This window comes from Emericellopsis cladophorae (assembly GCF_022114955.1).
Source record: "Emericellopsis cladophorae strain MUM 19.33 chromosome Unknown NODE_13_length_450635_cov_117_157991, whole genome shotgun sequence".
In the NCBI taxonomy this organism is placed as follows: domain Eukaryota; kingdom Fungi; phylum Ascomycota; class Sordariomycetes; order Hypocreales; family Bionectriaceae; genus Emericellopsis; species Emericellopsis cladophorae.
In genome coordinates this window covers 206,992-227,069 of record NW_026250938.1, presented here as the reverse complement: position 1 = coordinate 227,069, position 20,078 = coordinate 206,992, and the positions used below count along the sequence as shown (strand labels likewise).

General features: G+C 54.2%; 6 protein-coding genes across 6 annotated transcripts; 4 read left to right on the top strand and 2 right to left on the bottom strand.

Moving 5' to 3' along the window:
- Positions 1 to 168: 168 nt before the first annotated feature.
- Positions 169 to 2,313, top strand: J7T54_001307 (putative 6-phosphofructo-2-kinase/fructose-2; the record flags this gene model as incomplete). The annotated part of the gene is made up of 6 exons (XM_051505270.1): positions 169 to 182; positions 474 to 662; positions 714 to 1,017; positions 1,070 to 1,150; positions 1,199 to 1,786; positions 1,837 to 2,313. The coding sequence occupies 6 exons, from the start codon at positions 169 to 171 to the stop codon at positions 2,311 to 2,313; spliced, it is 1,653 nt and encodes a 550-aa protein (XP_051363306.1).
- Positions 2,314 to 8,307: 5,994 nt separating this feature from the next.
- J7T54_001306 (Protein kinase gsk3) lies at positions 8,308 to 9,817 on the top strand (the record flags this gene model as incomplete). The annotated part of the gene is made up of 6 exons (XM_051505269.1): positions 8,308 to 8,353; positions 8,455 to 8,627; positions 8,694 to 8,777; positions 8,830 to 9,178; positions 9,236 to 9,634; positions 9,684 to 9,817. The coding sequence occupies 6 exons, from the start codon at positions 8,308 to 8,310 to the stop codon at positions 9,815 to 9,817; spliced, it is 1,185 nt and encodes a 394-aa protein (XP_051363305.1).
- Positions 9,818 to 10,724: 907 nt separating this feature from the next.
- J7T54_001305 (uncharacterized protein) lies at positions 10,725 to 13,300 on the top strand (the record flags this gene model as incomplete). The annotated part of the gene is made up of 4 exons (XM_051505267.1): positions 10,725 to 10,794; positions 10,855 to 11,327; positions 11,382 to 12,465; positions 12,516 to 13,300. The coding sequence occupies 4 exons, from the start codon at positions 10,725 to 10,727 to the stop codon at positions 13,298 to 13,300; spliced, it is 2,412 nt and encodes an 803-aa protein (XP_051363304.1).
- Positions 13,301 to 13,952: 652 nt separating this feature from the next.
- On the bottom strand, positions 13,953 to 16,257 carry J7T54_001304 (uncharacterized protein; the record flags this gene model as incomplete). Its single annotated transcript, XM_051505266.1, has 4 exons — positions 13,953 to 14,118; positions 14,178 to 15,295; positions 15,470 to 15,942; positions 15,993 to 16,257. The coding sequence occupies 4 exons, from the start codon at positions 16,255 to 16,257 to the stop codon at positions 13,953 to 13,955; spliced, it is 2,022 nt and encodes a 673-aa protein (XP_051363303.1).
- Positions 16,258 to 16,968: 711 nt separating this feature from the next.
- On the top strand, positions 16,969 to 18,466 carry J7T54_001303 (tRNA pseudouridine synthase-like protein; the record flags this gene model as incomplete). The annotated part of the gene is made up of 2 exons (XM_051505265.1): positions 16,969 to 17,029; positions 17,097 to 18,466. The coding sequence occupies 2 exons, from the start codon at positions 16,969 to 16,971 to the stop codon at positions 18,464 to 18,466; spliced, it is 1,431 nt and encodes a 476-aa protein (XP_051363302.1).
- Positions 18,467 to 18,772: 306 nt separating this feature from the next.
- Positions 18,773 to 19,558, bottom strand: J7T54_001302 (uncharacterized protein; the record flags this gene model as incomplete). Its single annotated transcript, XM_051505264.1, has 1 exon — positions 18,773 to 19,558. The coding sequence occupies one exon, from the start codon at positions 19,556 to 19,558 to the stop codon at positions 18,773 to 18,775; it is 786 nt and encodes a 261-aa protein (XP_051363301.1).
- Positions 19,559 to 20,078: the final 520 nt, after the last annotated feature.

Sequence of the window (20,078 nt, the reverse complement as noted above, 5' to 3'; positions counted from 1 at the left end):
GCTCAGTCACAACATCTCGCCGAAGGCGACAATCAGTCACAATTAGTCCTTCGCCTTGGGGCTGCAGCATTCTACAAGGCAAAGGCAGGGCAGAAGTCGTTCCCAGACCACTTAAATACCTAAGACTAGGGGTTCTTTTGCCTTACATCGCTTGATTTTACGTCAAAGATGGATACATTACTGTACGTCTGTTCAGTTTTCCTATCCTGAAGACACTATTGTTCCTGTGCATTACCTTTCTAAAGTCACTTGCTTTTGTCAATTGCGAATTTGCTCCCACCCGACCATCAGCTTCTCCTTCCCCTTGGACTCATCTGTCCTTGCCAGATAGGTATCTCTTTGTATCTTCATCTTCCAAGTGCTTGGCGCCAGACGCGTCTATTGTCTTTTTGTGGCTTCAGCATCGGTGCTTGCTTCCTGGCAGCTTGACCACTGCCCAGGGTGGAGAATATTGCTGACATTATGGAATCTAGCACTGCTGAGATAGCGGCAAATGCTCCACGCTATCGCCGCAAGAGCTCGACATTCATCGACGCCATCCACGATGTTCCCGAAGATCAAGATATGGCTCCGGCCCAGCTCTATAGCACCATGTCAGGGCGACTATTCCACTCCGGTCGGATAGCCATCGTTATGGTCGGATTGCCTGCTCGAGGCAAGACGTGAGTTAATCGCCCAGCTGTCAATGTATTCCCCCATTTAACAGAATGAAGACACATTTGTGTGTCAATGGCACGCTATCTACAATGGCTTGGCGTCAAGACTCGTATCTTTCATCTGGGCGACTATCGGAGAGCAACTGTAGGACCTGGCGGTACGGTGCCCGAAGACTACTTCTTCCCGAACGCATCACCCCAGTCCATTATTCTCCGCCAAAAGATCTTGAAGAAATGCCGCGAAGATATCTACGCGTGGCTCAACCATGAGAACGGCCAGGTTGCCATCTACGATGCAGTCAACCCCGTTGCAAGTGGAAGGCGCTCTTTGGCCAAGGAGTTCGCCAAGCACGACGTCCAGGTAGAACTTGCGCCATCTTTGCGAAGACCCCAAAGATACTGACATGTTGCAGACATTGTTCATCGAGTCATTCGTCGACGATGAACGCATCCTGCTGGAGAATGCTCGCAATGTCAAAATCTCTTCCCCGGATGTAAGATACACATTAATCCTGTGTTTTATTTGCCACTGATTAGAGCAGTTTGCGGGTATGGATCCCGATAAGGCAGCAGAGCTCTATTTGAAACGCATAACAATGAAGATTCCCATGTTTGAGACCATGGACGAGAAGGAGCTCAACTTCATTAAGATGATCAACGCAGGCTCCAAGTTCTTCTACAACAACGTCAGCTTCAACTATCTCTCGCATCGCATTGTGTTCTATCTCACAAACCTTCATATCAAATCGCGAACGACTTTCTTCGCTCGCGCGGGCACAACTACAGAAGATGAGGAGTCTTACAAGTCGGATGCCCCGCTATCAGAGCAAGGCAAGGCATATGCTCGAAAGATGGCAGAGACTCTCACCAAGCATCGCGAGCAGGAAGCCGCGGAACAAGGAAAGCCTCTACGACCACTCTCGGTGTGGACATCGACCCGCCGCAAGACCGTGCAGACGGCCGAGGTCTTCGGGGAGAAGGGATACAAAGTTCGCCAACGCTCGCAAATGAGCCAGATCAACCCCGGTGCGTGCGAGAGACTCTCGGAGAGGATGATTCGACAGATCTACGCCGAGGAGGTTGAGAAACATGACTTGGATCCTTACCACCACCGTTACCCACGTGCAGAGGTATGTTCCAGTAGACGGGCTTGCCAGAATGCTACTGACATAAGCGATAGTCATACCACGATCTTGCGGTCCGTTTAGAGCCCATCATTCTTGAGCTGGAGCGCGAGCAGAACGACCTCCTCATCATCGCTCACGAGTCGGTGCTGCGTGTTCTGTATGCGTACTTGATGCACTGCTCGACAATGGACATTCCAATCTTGAAGTTCCCACGGGACGAGATCATCGAGATCATTCCTGCGGCATATCAAAACGAAGCCAAGAGAATTCACATCCCGGGGCTAGAGTCCTCAATCGTGCCTGGATCGCCGGACGACATCAAGATTCCCGTCACTGTGCAAAGCATTCCGCCGAGCGGTCAAGCCAGCGGCGAAGCAAGTGGTGTGACGAGTGGCATAACAAGTGGACAATTGAGCCCTATTGCAGGTGGCCTCGGCAGCCCTGCTGAGCCAGCAACGGAACGCCCGCCGGAGAAGGTCATCAACAAGGCGAAAGACATGGTAGCGGACAAGGTGGACGATGAGGACTGAACAACGATGGCTCGTCCCGAAAGTCACTAGAGATGTAGACTTTCTAGGCAAGACTTTGATAAACCTTCATAATCCTAAGCTTTCGGATTTTCTTTGAACTGTCAACTGACAATCCGCCCCCACGAGACATTGATGGGCGCTAGTCTTATCAGAAGCAATGAGACGGAGGTGGGTGTTTTTTGGGGGGGGGACCATATCTGGTGTTGCTTTGCCTTGTGCTTGATAGCCTGGTCACAAAACACCAGATGACCTCGAACATCCTGGTCGCACAACGGTTGAGCAATGACAGCAGCCAGCATTGTCCAGGGGACGCGTCGCACAACGGTGGTCTTGGCAAATCTAGGGAAGCCGACGGGTGCAGTATCAGATGCTGTGAAAGGGTACCTCGCCTGGTGTGTTGCGGGTAGGCGCATCGATCATAAGGTATCCGTAAGCGAGTGTTCAAGTGTAGCCATCAGAGACGACAGAAGACATGCCACTCATTCGCGTCTGCTACGAGCGATCTTTCACACCCACGCCAAGAAAGCTGTATATCTCTGACTTCACATCACGAAGTAAGGCTCCGTACGCTGGTCTATAAGTGCATACGATAACAAACTAAGGATGGTGAACAATACAGTACGGTATGTGTGCACGCCTGCTTTTGGCGGTCAAGGATGGCCGGTTTCCTGAAGATTAACTAGGCCTACGCACTCGTGAGATTTGCGCAGCTCTGCCCTTGCGGCCTGCATATGCACGGTAAGCGCCAGAGCGACATCATTCGAGCAGTCATGGCATACGCATGACTTCGCATCGACGCCGATATGCGTTGCGGCCTGAGAGTGTCGGCGACAGTGTTCCAAATCGGGATCTAGAGGCCCCTTTGACAAATGTCTGTGTTCACACCCGTGTACTATGACATGCAGAGGAGCCATTGGTCTTGTACTTACACATATGAGAGCAAGATTGGTGTTGGAAATTGTTGCTTAGCGATTGCCGTCCTTCTGATCTCAGACGACCACTTGACGCCGCAAATTTGCAGTCTGATAAATGCTAGAATAACCGAAACCTTGGACTTGTTGTGATCAAACTCGATTGGCTTGTGTCCTTCGTTCGGTCGTTGCTTTTCATCTCATGGGCATTCAGTGAAGGGCGAGTCTCGTCGAACTGGCCCAAAGCTGTTGAAAAACGAGTAAAACCCTCCGCACATACCAAGCAGCAGGCGTTGAATATCCGGCTAACAACGAAGAATCATTATTTGCAACTTGAAGAAGGGGCTGGTCTAATCCGTAGACAATGTCAGGGCGATTGCTGTTGGTGCCATCACGACCGGCTGGTTCCGGAGATATGCCAGGTACTCGGAGTTGACACGAGGGCAATCCGATCCTGAATGTCTGACCAATGGCTGCGATCAATTGGCTCGTTGTTGGGGAGTCGGGCAGCTCTGCTGGAATGCAAACCCCTTTTGGCTCATCAGGTGAGGGAAAAAGAGGGAGAGAGAGATCGGCATCAATGGGTTGGTGGGTAGTCGCGCGTGGCGGCTGGGCCACCAGCCAGGCTTCGGTTAGCGGTCGAACTCAAACTCGGCTGCTAGCGTTGCGGGAAGAGGTCATGAGACTGAAAACACTGCATTTCGATTTTCTCCAGCATTGGAAGCTGGCTTGGGATCTCGTGTACGGAGCTGGGTCCCCGCGGAAGATGCAGTTCAGAGCCGGCCACTAACTACCTGTACTCATGGCTTACCCCTGTTAGCTCCAAGCACTACGACCCAAGTCCATACGTACTGCACAACTTTATCTATGCGTATGGCAGTATCTGAGTCTCAAGAGTCGTGAACAGCTTGTTGCGGCGCTAGGGCTCGCCTCTTGACTGCAAGTCGCAACGAGCGCGAGCCGTCCCATGCAAGACATGGAAGCTATCCGTGCTCCGTAGTGCGCACTAAGCTAAAGGATCGCTAAGGAAGGGCTGGCCTGATAGTAGCAAATTGGAGCGCGTGGACGAGTGGGTTGGACACCACCCAGCGACTTGGCCTACTATGTTCATTATATTAACAACGGTGTGTATCCTCCCTGCGGATGCTCGCATGTAGGGACTGTGATACCGATTTATGCTGCTTGGTGGCGGGAACCATGACGCACTCGTAGAGGGGCGACGACAATGGTTAGACCATCATACTCCAGCCAGCAGTGGTCGGAAAATTGCTTCAAGGGCCGAGGGAGCTATATGAAAATCCCCAAACCACTGGCTGAGTTTATCAGAGGGCCCAAATCACCTTCGAACACTGCGTGTAGTACTTGAAGCTGGCGAGACCGATGGCCCTTGAGAAGGCATCTTTCGCTTTGGGCTGCTTTCCGAATCTGCCATGACTTGCCTGGAGATAGGCGACCCGTGTCGAATGCTTGGCAGTGTGGCATAAAGAGGTACATCATAGGGCACAAAGCAGGTGATTGATTCTTGGGGTTGCTTACCTTCGTCTCAAGTTCTCGACGTTCAGTTCATCGGAGCCGCGGGAGACGGTGCCCCTAGTCCGAGTCCACCGTCCCATGCAAGTGTCAAGTGGGCTGCCTGGGCTCAACTGGTGATGGTGGAGTGATATTTAGTGGCGGGTGCTGGAGGCCTAGAATCTGAGGCGAAAGTCGATTTTGTGACGTGCCGTGGCGGACTTTGCACGGTGATGACAGATGCGCAGGCCGACAACCAACAATGCTAAAATTGTAAATGCTACTGGAACGAGGCTGTAGGTGGCAAGATGGAATGGAACCTACTAAGTTCGCTTACTACATCGTAAGTAATGTCACAATTGGGTAGTACTCGACTTGCGTGCAACTTGAATGTGACACTCGGGGACCTGGGCCTCGCCAACCGGTCGCCCACATGGCTAGAGAGAGCTGGCGCCATCGTATGCAATCGAAACGTTGACTGGCTACATGCCTTACCACTCACTGGCCCCGAAGCGACCTTTGTTAAGTTTGATATACAAGTGTACAGGGTGGTCTATTACACAAGGGTACCCAAAATGAATGATCAGAGTCCGGACATGATACCAAACAATGATGGAGCAACGTGTTCACGTCACGAGCTGCAACAATCCTACTTAAAAGTACCGAAATCTTGAGCCTTGCGCTTTGCGACCACAAAATTCTTTTTATTGGATGGGGGACCGTGCACCTGAGCCAGAATGGTGATCTCCAGCACGTACATCGTGTATCGTCCAGAGCGTGAGGGGTTCTCCCAGGGCGGCGGCTGCGTCCAACAAAGTGACACTCCGACCGCACAGGCTCATCACCTGCATGCTCAGCCACTTGCCAATCGACAGGTCCGGTCCGCAGTGATCGGATCATGACAACCAACAGATCTTTGCTGACAATATCGATGTGCGAGTGAGATGGCAGCTCTTTTGATCCATCATCGTACCTTCCGCAGAAATGGAGCAGCAGACCAGGAGTCCTGGACCCCGTGATAGGTGCCCCGCATCATGGTGTGTACGCCTATTCCGCCCAACTGTCAACTGAACACCTCAAGCTCTGACCACTTGGATAGGTAGGGAGGTACTGTGAAAATGGATGCTGAGATCTCTAGCCAGGTGTTGCACTGTAGAAGCCTGCAAACTTGCGTGGGCATCAACAAATGTTGTGGCTGCGAGGCGCGCGGGACGTGGTCCTGGTACCTGGCTAGCGACTGCAGACTGCCATTCAAGGTCCTGGTCACCATGATTGATGATTGTGGAAAATACGTCAGTGTTGCACTGGCCTTGCGCCAGATCCTGATCTGGTAGGAGTAGTACCTTAGGTATTTCAAGGCACGTGCTTTGCACAGCTGTCGCCGCATCTGACTGAGGCTGGCCCATTTCGTTGCACTTGTTCGTGGCCTCAGAGTCAGAGCCTGCCACGGTTGGTTTTCTTCGTCGTCGATCCACCTCCGTACATGCAGTGGAGTGTCACCTGGGCAGCAAATCCGAGCAGTGATCCACATTGAAGACGGTCGATTCTCATCACCTGTGGTATGCGGCAGGCCCTCACCTCCTTCACCTTGGAGGTAGGGCACTAGAGAAACCCGTGTTAATGCCTGCTTTGGGGCAAGCAGTCAAGCAATTGCGCTTTACAGGTTTTCCGGCTGCGGCGCAGACGATCCTCATCCTTGAGCCGCTTCCGCTCGCTTTAGGTAATTAAGGTGCCTCGCATTGCCAACGAACCCACGAAAGAGCCGACCACGCAGATGCACCCCGCTGCATTCCTCCTTGCTGGCGCCGCAATTCCTCCCCACTGCCCAGGTTCACGGGGTCCACCAACCCATTGTAATTATCAGAGTCGGTGACTTCACTCTTGAGGGGAGGAGCAGTGACTGGAAACATGCACACGTTATTGTTACAATAATGGAATACCTATCTGCAGCTCATGTCCAGTATGATCGTGATACTGACTTGATTGCGGGGACTCACCAGTAGGAGCTCCGTGCGTTGGCTGGACCACTGGACTTTTCGTCTCGACTGGAGCTCCAACGCCTGTGCCTATCTATGGCTTTGCAAGGAGGACAGCTTGTGCTAAGGATATAAATCTTCTTTCGAATAGCCAGACAGATAACCAGTACCTCATTTCAATTTCTTACCCTCTTCAATTTTTCTTGACACTGCTTCTGCGTCGAACTCACATGAGCCATGCACATTAATATCAGCGCGAATGCAGAGCATGCGGACGCTTGCCACACCAGGTATTCTTCAACCTTGCAAGATGGAACATGTACTCAGCGCCCCTGATTTCGACTTTCCCTGTACAACAGGATACTTGAAATGGCGTGTGATATTGCCACCAAGACGAGGGGAGTACGAGGCCCATGGTGAGGAGCATTTCCATCACGTTTGGTCATGCGGTAGTCAGACTATCTTCATGCTTTGGCCTAGTTAGCAGGGAGTATAAGCACAAAATATTGGCTTATTGTGAATTTCAATCCTGCCTCTGATAACAGCTGCGAATGAGACCTTTCCTCACCTTGGCGCTGCTCGACAATTTACTACGTACTGCTGCTGCACCTACCCTACTTTTTTTGATCGAGCTGATGCATCATGGCACGCAAGGCTTCGTGGGACCAATGGCGCTCAGTTGGTCTAGTAGGTCTACCACTTTTTCGATTTGCCTGTTGCGCACCCGGGCCTGAACATTCGCGCTGCACCATCTAGTCTGCTTTGAACCACGAATTGCAGTCTTTCTCATTCTTATACCACACGAAACGGCTGGACTGAGCAGATCGAGCTGCACTCCAGTCCCTCGAGGCTAGACCCAGGCCTCATCTTGAAGACCCGCCTGATGACCGCTGCTGGCTGGGCCTGCCCGCCCTGCCGTCACTACCTGACCTGACCTGACCTCAACAGCCCCGCACCTCACACCCCCTCCGGTCCAGTCCTGTCCCTCCCACATCACCTCAAAAGCCCAGCAGCGCCAGCCAGCCCGCCCACTCGCTTGCCATCTGCGCTGTGTTACCTACCAAAACAACTTCAGACTACTACTTACTCTTCACCTCACCTCCTCTTCCCCTTGTCTCTTTCCTTGCAAATGATACCCATTGTCTCTGTTTCCACATCACCACCATCATCGGCCTCCTGCATGTGCTAAGTGCTCATCGCAGCAGTTCCCCGTCGTCAAGGTTCCTTGATTCACAGGGTCATCCGCGGCCTTGAACCTTCGAGGTCACGAGCGCCCGCCACCCGTTGCCAACGTCAGCGAGGGACCCTTGGCCTCAGCACCAATCCCAGAACCCAACCATCGTGAGCTACTTTCACACAGCTGCAACCACGACACACCGATCAACAACGTCAAACGAGTCGCCCTGACGTTGAACGACTTGTCCCTGACTTTTGTCACCGACTTCGCCTCGAGTTTCTGCCTCGCCAACCATTGCCCACCACGGCCCGCACTCAGCGTCTCGTTTCGTCACCCCGTCCCCTCTCCAATCCGTCACGAGCTTGCCCCTCTTCGCAAGTTCGGTAGCCCGTGCGCATAGTTATCCGCGCCAAAAGCAGCAATGTCTTCCCATCGGCCCAACGCCTTCAATAGCCTCAGAATGGGTGGTGAGTGATATTTCCCCCGACACGGCTTGCTGCAAGAAAATTGCCAGCTGCAGCCTAGGTGACGTCTCATTGGTCGATAAGTCACTAACGTTGGTACGCAGAGGTGATCCGCGAAAAAGTGCAGGACGGCATCACAGGGGAGACGAAAGACTTACAATATACGCAATGCAAGATTGTTGGGAACGGATCTTTCGGTGTAGTCTTTCAGACTAAACTCTCGCCGTCCGGCGAAGATGCAGCGATCAAGCGCGTGCTACAGGACAAGCGCTTCAAGGTAGATCAATTGCCCTGTGCTTTCGTAGCCAACATGAGGCGCCCTGTCGACTAACAACAGTGATAGAACCGCGAGCTTCAAATCATGCGGATCGTGCGCCACCCGAACATCGTCCAGCTGAAAGCCTTCTACTACTCCAACGGGGATCGCGTAAGAGCACCAGTGCGACGTCATACGTTTTTCGAAACTGACCTCGAAACAGAAGGATGAAGTGTACCTCAACCTTGTTCAGGAATTCGTTCCCGAAACGGTTTATAGGGCCTCTCGCTTTTTCAACAAGATGAAGACGACCATGCCCATCTTGGAAGTCAAGTTGTACATTTATCAGCTGTTTCGCGCGCTGGCCTATATCCACTCCCAGGGCATCTGCCACAGAGATATCAAGCCCCAGAACTTGCTCCTCGACCCTGAGTCGGGTATCCTCAAGCTCTGCGACTTTGGGAGTGCCAAGATTCTTGTAGAGGCTGAGCCTAATGTCTCGTACATTTGCTCCCGTTACTATCGCGCTCCCGAGCTCATCTTTGGCGCAACGAACTACACAACCAAGATTGGTGTGTACCCATTTTATACCATCCTCAAGGTCCCCGTGGAATGCTGACATGTCACAGATGTATGGTCAACTGGTTGTGTCATGGCGGAGCTCATGCTCGGTCAACCGCTGTTCCCTGGCGAGTCGGGCATAGATCAGCTCGTGGAGATCATCAAGGTCCTGGGTACGCCGACGAGGGAGCAGATCCGGACGATGAACCCCAACTACATGGAACACAAATTCCCGCAGATCAAGCCGCATCCATTTAACAAAGTTTTCCGCAAGGCCGACGGGAACGCCATCGACCTGATTGCCCGCTTGCTGGAGTATACCCCTCCTGAGAGGCAGTCAGCAATCGATGCCATGGTCCACCCATTCTTCGATGAGCTTCGCGATCCCAACACCAAGCTCCCTGATTCGAGGCACGGTTCCGGGCAATTGAGGGATCTACCCAACTTGTTCGACTTTTCCAAGCACGGTGAGTTTGACCTTTGGAGCTCCGAGGAAAACATGCTGATCAGCGCTAGAACTGTCAATTTGCCCCGAGCTCAACCACCGCCTTGTACCAGCGCACATGCGCCCTGTTCTGGCTTCTAAGGGCCTTGATATTGACAATTTCACACCTCTGTCTCGGGCCGAGATGATCGCGAAGCTTGATTGAGCCCATGCTCGGAAATGTGCACGAATCTCTCGAAGCTCCAACTCTTTCGAACCGACGACCACACGAGCAGGTCTTTGCCCTGCCGGCGAGAGCGAATTTGTCGACAGACGGCTTTATACACCGTGCAGCCTTTCCCTGGGCTGCGCGGGTATCTGGATGGCGGACCGTGTGATTCCAAAGCTCGTCGAGCGTGTTTTCCTGGAAAAGCGTACAATTGGAATCGACATATACTGGGACGAAATCATGAGGTCAATAAGACGAAAATTTTGGCAAGCGTTGTGTGCTGTGGGAAACTTGGGAACATGCACCCCCCTTTTGGCGGCTGGGATTCATGCAGATCGATGTATGCTGCGCGCTCCCGTCAAAAGTCGAGGCGTCGGGCGTCGTAGGAGCTGGACTGATTAGGACTGCCACATGGAAGCATACTATTGGGAATTATCAACCATGTCGGATCAAACTTTGAAGGCTGGAATGGCTCGAACCTTTCACCGCGTGCGTGATTTATCCATATGATTGACTATTGCAGAGCATGTGTGGTAGTTCGTCAGGCATGGAGAGGGCCCTATTCAAGATGACGAGCGTACCAGACACAACAATTTCCTGACATGCAATCGAATGCAATGGTTCTGGTCCCTGAACTGGAGGTGTCGGCAACTGGTGAACGTGAGTAGCTGAGAATAGGGTGTGATTGGCCAATCACGGGATGATGGATCCACCCATGCCACTGCATAAGGTAGCGGCTGTGACCTGTGATGTGACCTTTTATTTGGTGACGACGGAAACGCGCCTAGCACGCAACTTAGCAGCCTCTGATTTTCCGAGCTTCACCTGACCACGATTCGCACAACACCGGCGCACTCTCCTTTTCTTGCTACAACAGCCATTGGGAGGCCATTTGACGCATTCAATGGCGGACAACGACAGAAGGGATCACCGCGGTGGCGGCGGCGGCGGGTATCGCAAGCGTCGGTACAGAGGTGAGTGAGCCTTGCTCACCTTCGTTCTGAGGGATGCGCTGACTGACATTGCAACCCCAGATGACGACGATCAATATGACCGTCGCAACCAGCGTCGCCGATACGATCCGCCTCCTCCAGCGCGCATGCGTCGCCAGCTCCTCAGTCTTGCCGACTCGCCTCTCCGACGTTGGGCAGAGGAGGTGCAGAACCTCGCTGATCTGGTCGCCGAATACTACGACGACGAGGACATGCGCAGGTCTTTCATTGACTTGTCTATGCAATTGCATGTCGAGCAGCCTCTCAAGACGCCCTTCTTGGCGGCCGTCATACTGGTCGCCAACGTGAAAAAGCAGGAACTTGCTGGAGAGGTGTTGGCGCGCCTGGCAACAGACGCCGAGGGCGCGATCAAGAAGGGCGAGTGGAGAACCGTGAAGCTGCATCTGAAGCTCTTGGCTTGCTTGCAGAGTCTCTTGGAAGATGAAGGCATCTTCCCTCTGCTCGATGAGCTGTTTAGTCGAGCGGCTGATCTGCAAACTGCCAGCTCTGAAGATGTGAGTATTACTAGAATGGTGCAATAGGCGCATGGCGAGCTGACTTGGAACTAGACCATTGGCACTGAAATTGTCAAGATCATTTTGCTGACGATCCCCTACATCTTGGTCGCCTCGCCTGGCCAGCTTTCTCAGCAGAAGGCCGCCGAGCTCATGGAGAAGACCGATATCATCGCTTCCGAGCCACACGCCCTACAGGCCATTGTCGACCCTTTCCATCCTGAGTCGCAGGAACAAAACCCTGGCAAGTCGCAGAGTCTGTGCATGCTTCTCCAGAACCAGCTGCAGGCTGAGGCGGCGAAGGACTGGGAGCTCAAGTGCCTGCCACGCCCATGGCAAATGCCTCTGGAGGACATTGAGTTGCAGGAGAAATTGTCAAACCCACCAAAGCATGCGCTGCCAACAGTCAACATCCCTACGGCTGTCATCGCCGGGCCACGCGCGCTGTTTCCCGAGATGTACCTGTCTGTGTATGCGGACCAAGACGCCGAGTCGGTGCCGCCGTTGACGAGCATCAGTTCCTCCTTGATTCGCGATGGACTGGTTGATACCATCAACATTCTCAACTTCAACAGAAATGTTGTTGCGCGATACCTGCTGGACATTGACAGCTACTTTGCCGAAGGCACGTTTGTGAAGCGCGCGACTGCCTTTGACGATCTTCGCAACTTTCCAGCTGATCGCTCTACGTGGAAACCCGAGGACGTCGCGGTTGACACCGTCTTCTCGCAGCTCTTTGCGTTGCCGCACCCCGAGTGCAAGTTGGTGTACTACCACTCTATCCTCACCGAAGCTTGCAAGCTGGCGCCTGCGGCCATTGCGCCTAGCCTGGGCAGAGCGATCCGCTACCTGTACCGTAACAACCCGCGCATGGATCTGGAGCTGAGCTACCGGTTCGTGGACTGGTTCTCCCACCACTTGAGCAACTTTGGGTTCACCTGGAAGTGGGCAGAGTGGGCGGATGATACCTCCTTGCCTGCCATGCACCCCTCTATCTGGTTTCTGGAGGGAGCTCTCGATAAGGAGATTCGTCTCAGTTTCGCTCAGCGCATCCAAAAGACCGTGCCGGATCCTTACCAGGCCCTGATTGGCCCTGAGAAGGAGCAGGATGTGCCTCCTTTCAAATTTGCAAGCCCAGGTACGCATCGTATTGTCTGCGCCTTGAGGTTTTAGTGCTAACATTGCCAGATGTCCCATTCTCAAAGGAGGGCCAGGAGATCGGTCAGCTCCTCCGCCGGAAAGCCGCTGACGAGGAGATCGCTCCCATCATCCTGAGTATCCAGGCTCAGGCTAACAGCCAAAACCTCGACCCCTACGTGACATGCACCGATGTCTTCATGACGGCTGTCTGCTGGGTGGGCTCCAAGTCCCTCAGCCACGTTCTCGCCTGCATCGATCGTACCAAGTCTAGGCTTCTTGAGCTTTCCAACGCAAGCGAGGCGTCGCGCATGCAGGTCGTCACGGCCGTGATGAGCTACTGGCACGCCCATCCCGGCGTCGCCATCTCCATCATCGAGAAGCTGCTCAATTATTCCGTCATCACCCCCATCGCGGTCATTAATTGGGCTCTGCAGGGCAATGGATCGACGAGTGGCGCCAGCGGCGGCGAGGCGTTGGCCAAGGCGCACGTGTTTGAGATAGTATCGAACACGGTCGCCAAGGTCACCAACCGTGTGCGCCAGCTGTATGCGTCGGACGAAGCGGACGACGAGGTGAGGGCAAAGGAAGCCCAAGCCATGAAGGACATGTTCCGCACCATGAACGACGCGCTCACGAGCTGGGCGAACGGCAACAAGGACCAGATGATTGAGACGGGCGACGGGTCCAGTGACCGCGAAGCCATGATCCAGCGCTGGGGACAGCGCTGGCTTAGGGTGTTTCAGCGCAAGGCCGCCCTGGAGGAGGCTTTCCTGCTCGAGGCGGCCAAGGGCAAGGACAGCATGGTCGTGGAGAACGGGGCGGGCGGTCAATAGAGTGACGCCTCTTCTGAGATTCTGTAGTCTTATCTGTCTAGATTTGCTGGGGGACGAGGGCTCGTCAAGAACAATGGGGTAAGGAGTTTGGCATTTAATATCGTTTGATGGCTCAAAAGAAACTAGCCATTGCGGGTAGTACCGCTCGTTCACTTTTGCAGTTGTCGATACGCCGCGATTCGTAAAGCCCGCCGGCGCTGTGATACAAATATGGTGCACATGTTGCGTCAAGTCGCTTTGTGCTTGCTCGGAAGATGTCCTTTTTCTCCTCGTCATGCCTCGTGGCAATGTATTAATCGACGTGTAAAAACGCATACCCATCCGACATTCTCATACAACGAGGCGATCCCCGTCCTCAGATACCGTTGACCATTAGGATGTGGCCACTATCATCTTGTACCCTTCGCAGTCGGAGTCGTTTCGTCCCACTGTTACACTATCACTTTCCTCTGGATCGGTTTCGGCAGCGTCGTCCCGCCTAATGATATCTCGTCGTTCTTCTGCGATTTCTCGCCGTGCTCTCTGATGCGATCGAGCAGATGGCTGCTCATACGTAAAATGATGCGTTAGCTGTTGTATTCCATCGGCAACAGGTTGGGGCTCGCGGCGATATTGGAGTAAGGAAGCACGGAAGCTCTGTGGTGTCACCAGTTTAGGTAGAGGGGAGGATGCGCATGGTGGTGTAGCGATAGTGGGTAAGGGTGTTCTTGTTGTTCGTCGTGGTTCTTTGGGCGATACTGTGCTCGGACATGCGGTTTGATCGTGCTAAGATGTTGGGGCTTCCGGCGTCGTTTTGTCGGTCTCGTGACTGTCCTCCACTGAGGGCCAGGGGGCACCTGGGTCGATCATGACTGTGAAAGGAGGGAAGTATGCATACCTGATTGAGCTGTGGTTCTTGGTGCCTTCGACCATGGCTAGGTGGACACGTTCGACTTCCTGCTCGTGTGTGGCAAGGTGTTGCTGAATGCGTTCCTTACAATCTTCGGTGTCACCTCCGCGGATAATGTAGTTGCAATTCTCTTCATCGCAGATCCAGGTCCCGTCGGGACCGCGAGGGGTGGTCGAGGGTATTCTGTCGGCGCGCACAACGAGCTTGATCTGAGGTTCTCCATCTTCCTCTTCGTCCTCGTGGGCTGGTTGCTGGTCGTCTTTGGTATCGCCGCCGAAAAAGTGCGATCGCTTTGCAATGGGAGATTCTTCTTCAGAGTCACTCTCCAGAGCCCGTTTTCTAAGTGGTGCCGCTGGTCGTAGGGCAGACTTGCCTAGGCGCGCTGGCGTCTTTCCAATGCCTCGGCCAGGGGTTTCAAAACCCTCATGGCGGACATCACTTTCGTCCTCGTCCTCGTCCTCGTCATACCCGTAGTCATGGGTGGCGGGCCGTTTCGCAGGTGGCGGTTTGTCCTTGCGCACAATGTTCTCCATCTTCTTCCTGAGGACCAGGGTGTACGGGAATTTGTCCGGCGTCATGGACACTGGCTTGAAGGGCTCCTCTGCCTTCGCCTCAAGCCAAGACCAGAACTGCGTGCCACCCCATCTCGCTTTATCGAGCACCTTGAGGAGCTGCGCAGCATTGTAGTGAAACACCTCCAGCACAGGTATCTTGTGGCATCCAGTTTGCCCGTTTTTGTAGGTGGGCCACCGGTAGTCGAAGTAGATCTTGTTCGCTATAGACTGCTCCGTCAGCTTTGCTGTATTTGCTGTCTTGGTATACACGCCCTCAAGAGCAAGGCGCAAAGACTCGAATGGCTCGACATGCTCATCATCTGCAGCCGGCGAGTCCTTGGAGGCTTGCGAGGTCAAAGTCGGGGTCGATGTAGACGGCTTCATTTTAGTCTTGGGTGCGGGGCGTTCAGCTAGAACGTGAGGTTCCTCAGGGAGGAGCGAGCGTGATCTTGTAGATCGCTGACGCTGGGAGCCTGAGCCTGCCGGCACGTCACTTGTCGTCGATTTTTCCTTGATTGTTGTGCCCACCGGCGTTGGTTCAGATGATCGAATCTGAGGCGGGAGTGAGGCGGGGATTGTGGTCTTGCTTAGAGATGCGCTCCGTCGTGCATCTTCTGGCTGCTTCTCTACTTGAGGCCGGCCGCTGACATAGGCATCCCTGATACGATGATACAAATCCTAGATAGGTTAAAGTAGGTGGACAAGAGCCGATACAGTTGCACGTACCTTGTGCTCCTGCACCATCCATGCGTGAAAATAAGTGTCCTCCCATATTAGAACATCCTCCATCGTTGTGAAAAATTGGCTGATGAGAAAGTGAGCAAGGTCATGGCACTTCTGCGTCACGTCGTCCATAGTCCAACCATTTCCGAGCTGCATCGCACAATGGAGGAACAAGGGTGCCAAAGACTCCACTCGTAGCTTGGTCTTCTTGGAAGGCTTTTTCATGGGGATTCCCTGGCCTGTGCTGTAGTATTCCTCAAAGCTGTAGTACATTGCTATCGCCTCGTTGGTTTGCCGGTAGATGGGGAGATAATGCTGCGCAGGGCTGATCTCATGATAACAGCATTTGCCCCTTAGCCAAAGCAAAGGGGGGTTGAAGCCTAAGCTATCCTCGTCATCGGCGGCAATCCCGACGGAGTAGCGCTCAACCTGGTTGATCTGGATGGGGATACGATTCCTCCTCCCTTGTGTGATCACTGGCGAGGCGATTAGTCGGTAGATGGCTCGAGTGTTTGCTGACACTCACAATGTGTTCGCTGGGCAGCGTCATCGATCATGAGGAACCCGCGCACAATAAACGGGCCATGAAGCTGGAGATCTAGAGGGTTTGCGAGTGTCTGGCCATCCGCCCGCAAGACTTCCGCATCCACAAGCTCGAACGTTGGGACCTCATGCTCGGGCGTGTTTGATGGAATCGTACGCAGAACACTGGTTTCCAGCTTCCAAGGGACAGAGGATCGGCTAGCTGGCGCAGCACTCGATGAGACTGTCGGGCCGCTCCGGCCGCTCATGATAGCATCGAGACCTTTCCAGGTCTAGCAAGATCGGAGGAGCAGCAATGAGAGTGTTGTGAGAACGAGGACGATGAAGAGTGACTCAGCTATGGCCTTGTGTACCGGATATAATGCAATGAAGAGATCGCAAGCAAGTGTCCTCAAGCGTGATGACAAAGGTTGATGTCAACTGATGAATAGAGACGTTGTGAAACGAGGCCCAGGTGCTCAGGATTAGTGAGCCAACAACGCGCCTCAGTGAGTACCGTCGCGGTTGACTTGAACTTGGGGATAGATCGGCGGGGCTGCATGCCACTTTACGCGGTTCCAGTCCTTGGAGTCCAGCAGCACCAGCCAGCCAGCCAGTGGCCAGCCAGTGGCCAGCCAGTGGCCTGCCTGCCTGCCAACAGCCCGCTAAAATTTTCTGGTTCTAGCGGCCTTTCGCGCGGCGACTGGCCCTGCGCCTGTACCTTAATCATTCTCGTCTCGATAAGCGCAACTCTAAAATAATAATTATATCCTTTTTTTTTTCTGGTGCTCATCCCAGCTCTTCTGCGATATAATACATCCTGGCAGCACGAGGGCTCAACTCATGCCTGCGATCTCCCAGCATCGGTGAAAGTCCGTAGCGACTTTCCAATTCCAATCCATCGTTCGCGGCTTCTTCCTCTCGTGCTCGCGCGCGGCTTAGTGCTGCTGCCTCCTTCCCGACATTGGATCGGAGCTCGTATGCGATCGGCAAAGGACCTCTTCAGGATGGCTTCTGAGGTTGTCCGCGAAGGCTGCTTGGGTACGTCTATCCCCCCGCGCGTACTTGTGGTCGAGTCGAGCTGTAGGGAACTGACAACCGAATCTAGCCATCAACAAGCCCCGGGGACTTAGTTCCGCCCAAGTCATTCGTGACTGCCAAGAAGCGTTCAGCGATACCGCCGTATTCAAGCCAGTTATCTCGGCCGAACTCGCAAAACTAAAGAACAATGGGGGCACCCGCATCAAGCCCCAGAGGCTGCGACAAGCCCAAAAGCTCAAGATTGGACATGGGGGGACACTTGATCCCCTGGCGACGGGTGTACTGATCCTAGGCATTGGGTCTGGCACAAAGGATCTCTCCCAGTTTCTGGGGTGCGTCAAGACGTACGAAACAGTGGTCCTCTTTGGTGCGAGCACAGATACCTACGATCGAGTCGGGCGCATTCTGACAAAGCGACCATATGAACACATCACGCGCGAGAAGGTCGAGGAGGCGCTGGACAGCTTCAGGGGCTGGCAAAATCAAGTCCCACCACTATACTCGGCACTCAAGATGAATGGCAAGCCTCTCTACGAATATGCCCGCGAAGGCAAGCCGATTCCCCGCGAGATTGCGAGCCGCGAGGTCGAGGTGAAGCAGATGGATCTGGTCGAATGGTACGAACCTGGGGAGCACCCTCATCGGTGGCCCACGGAAGAGGCAGAAGCTGCAGAGCGCAATCTGGCGGAGCAAGTCTGGAACGTCAAGAAGGCGCAAGAGACCGGCAAGAAGCTGACGCCCGAGGAGAAGGTGGAGGAAGACGAGGCCGTGGCGGCCCACGAGAACTTCAAACGCGAATTTGAACAGCGACAGGATTCTCTGATCCGGGAAGCCCCGTCGAAACGCCGCCAGAACGGGAGGGAGCCGCCGATGATGTCGGGTGCCTTGGGCCAGATGCCTGAAGCCAAGAAAGGCGGCGAGCGTCGAAAGGGCGACGTGGACATACCCGAGGTATCGGCAGACACGCCTCCGCCGTGGACAGACAAGGGCCCCGCCGCTTGCAAGATCCGCATGACCGTGTCGTCTGGCTACTATGTACGCAGTTTCTGCCACGATCTTGGGATGAAGCTCGGCTCGGCTGGTCTGATGGCCGAGCTGGACCGCATCCGCCAGAGCGACTTTACAGTGGGTGGAGTCAACTGTCTTGAATACACCGACCTCGCAAAGGGCGAAGCGGTTTGGGGTCCAAAGGTGCTGAACATGCTCGCACGCTGGAATGGCGAACCGTCGGAAGACCTCCCCATTGTCGATGGCGAAGCAAAGAAGGCCTCAAAGGCGGACCAGCGCAGCTCGCCCAAGCCCGCACACACTTCGGAGAAGAGAAAGTCACCCCCCACACGAACCAGCGCTTCTCCACCGCGCAAGGTGCAAGTTCGAAGAAACTCAGTCACCAATACAGAGGAGGATGAGAAGTCCTGGAATGGCATCGAAGACTAGAAGACATCGGGCCTCTACTATACAGCTGAATAGGCGGGATCATGGGCAGGCGTTTATGGAGCATGGGCATCGCGGCGTCATGTGGCATATGTACATGTATGCACTTATTGTATGGCTATACTTGATGGCTAGGCGCGTGGATTTAGAGGTAGACCTCAAAACTGCTGTTCTCAACTCCATAATCTACCCAAGCAAGTCATATGAGGTCAATATCGTACTTCAAACCAACGCTACCGATCCAAATCTGGTCGTTGAGCTCCCTTGAACCTCCTTCGTACCTCATCGTCTCATAAGTCGTCACGGCTTTCAAGCAACAACAACAACAGTGTCGGCTTGCTGCGGAATAGTGGCAACGACATCATCCATCTGCGGTTCCGTTTCCTCCAGCAGTGCCCTCACCCGTTCAATCTGCGCCATCGCTCCCTCCAGCTTCTCGAACCGCCGCGTCTTCTCCTTGTCTCTCCTCTCCAGCTCGCTGACGCGTTCCTCGAGCTTTGCTCTGGCCCGTCGCTCTTCGGCGACCATCTCGTTGGCCTGCTCAAACAAGCTGACGCTCAACTCCTCTACTTCCCTGCTCGTAGCCGCCACTTTGCCCTCTGCCTCCTTGCGCAGCGAGATTTCCCGCTTGAGAGCGTGCAGAAGCTTCTCTGTTTCAAAGCCCGGCGGGCGCGCCACCGCAGCAGCAGCAGCATCATTTTTCAGGTTCGGGGAGGACTTGTTTCGGCTGAGCAGCACGGAGAGCCTGTTTGTGCCTGAGGCCAGTATCCCACCCGAGGTGCGCTTGTTCTCTCCGGTTTCGTTCTTCGGGGGCGGCGGAGGTGGTGGTGATCCTTCCTCCCCTTGTGCCCTGAGCCTTTGCAGCTCCTCCTCGTAGCCGGCCCATCGGTTGACGGCGGCCGCCGCCTTCTGGTTGAGGTGTCGGACTTGGGCTTCGAGGTCGGCAATGCGGGCCTGTGCCTGCGCAAGATGGAGAGACGTCTGCTCGACGGACGGCGGGAAGGCGTCGCCACGGGACGGGCAGTGGGATTCAGGGCCAGACGCTGTCATCGCCATCTGTGTCATGGTCGTCGGTGAGGTGGCGGTGTTGGCCATGGTCACGACCGCTGTCGTCGACATTACCTGCGCGGGGTTCTCGAGGGGAACAAAGCGCCTCGCTGACCGAGGTGATTCGACGTGACACGCGCTTATGTACTTGCTGATTGAATAGGCTGAGAGAAATGTTGAGTTTTACCGTGCCACGAGAAGTGGGTGCACCGAGTCCGAATGCCGGTGGAATGTGGGAGATTGTCCAGCCACGAATGAGGCTAGGCCAAAGTACCTTACTGACGGTACAGCACTTTGCGCAATCAACTCCATGACTCTGACGAGAAACCTTCCATCAGGATCAATGTCGTTTGACATGATGGACTGGCTCGCAGGCCCAGCAATGCTGCTGCATGGCAGTACGGGCGTCTCAGTCCTCATGTTCCTAATAGGGCCAAGACGCCTAGGAGATCCGTTAATCATCACCTTTCCCGATCTGGACTATCGCGACCAAGCACTCACATAGATCGACGTGGACCCCTGTTGTTGCCTATGCCACTTTGTGGAGTCATGCCGAGCGATTGACCTT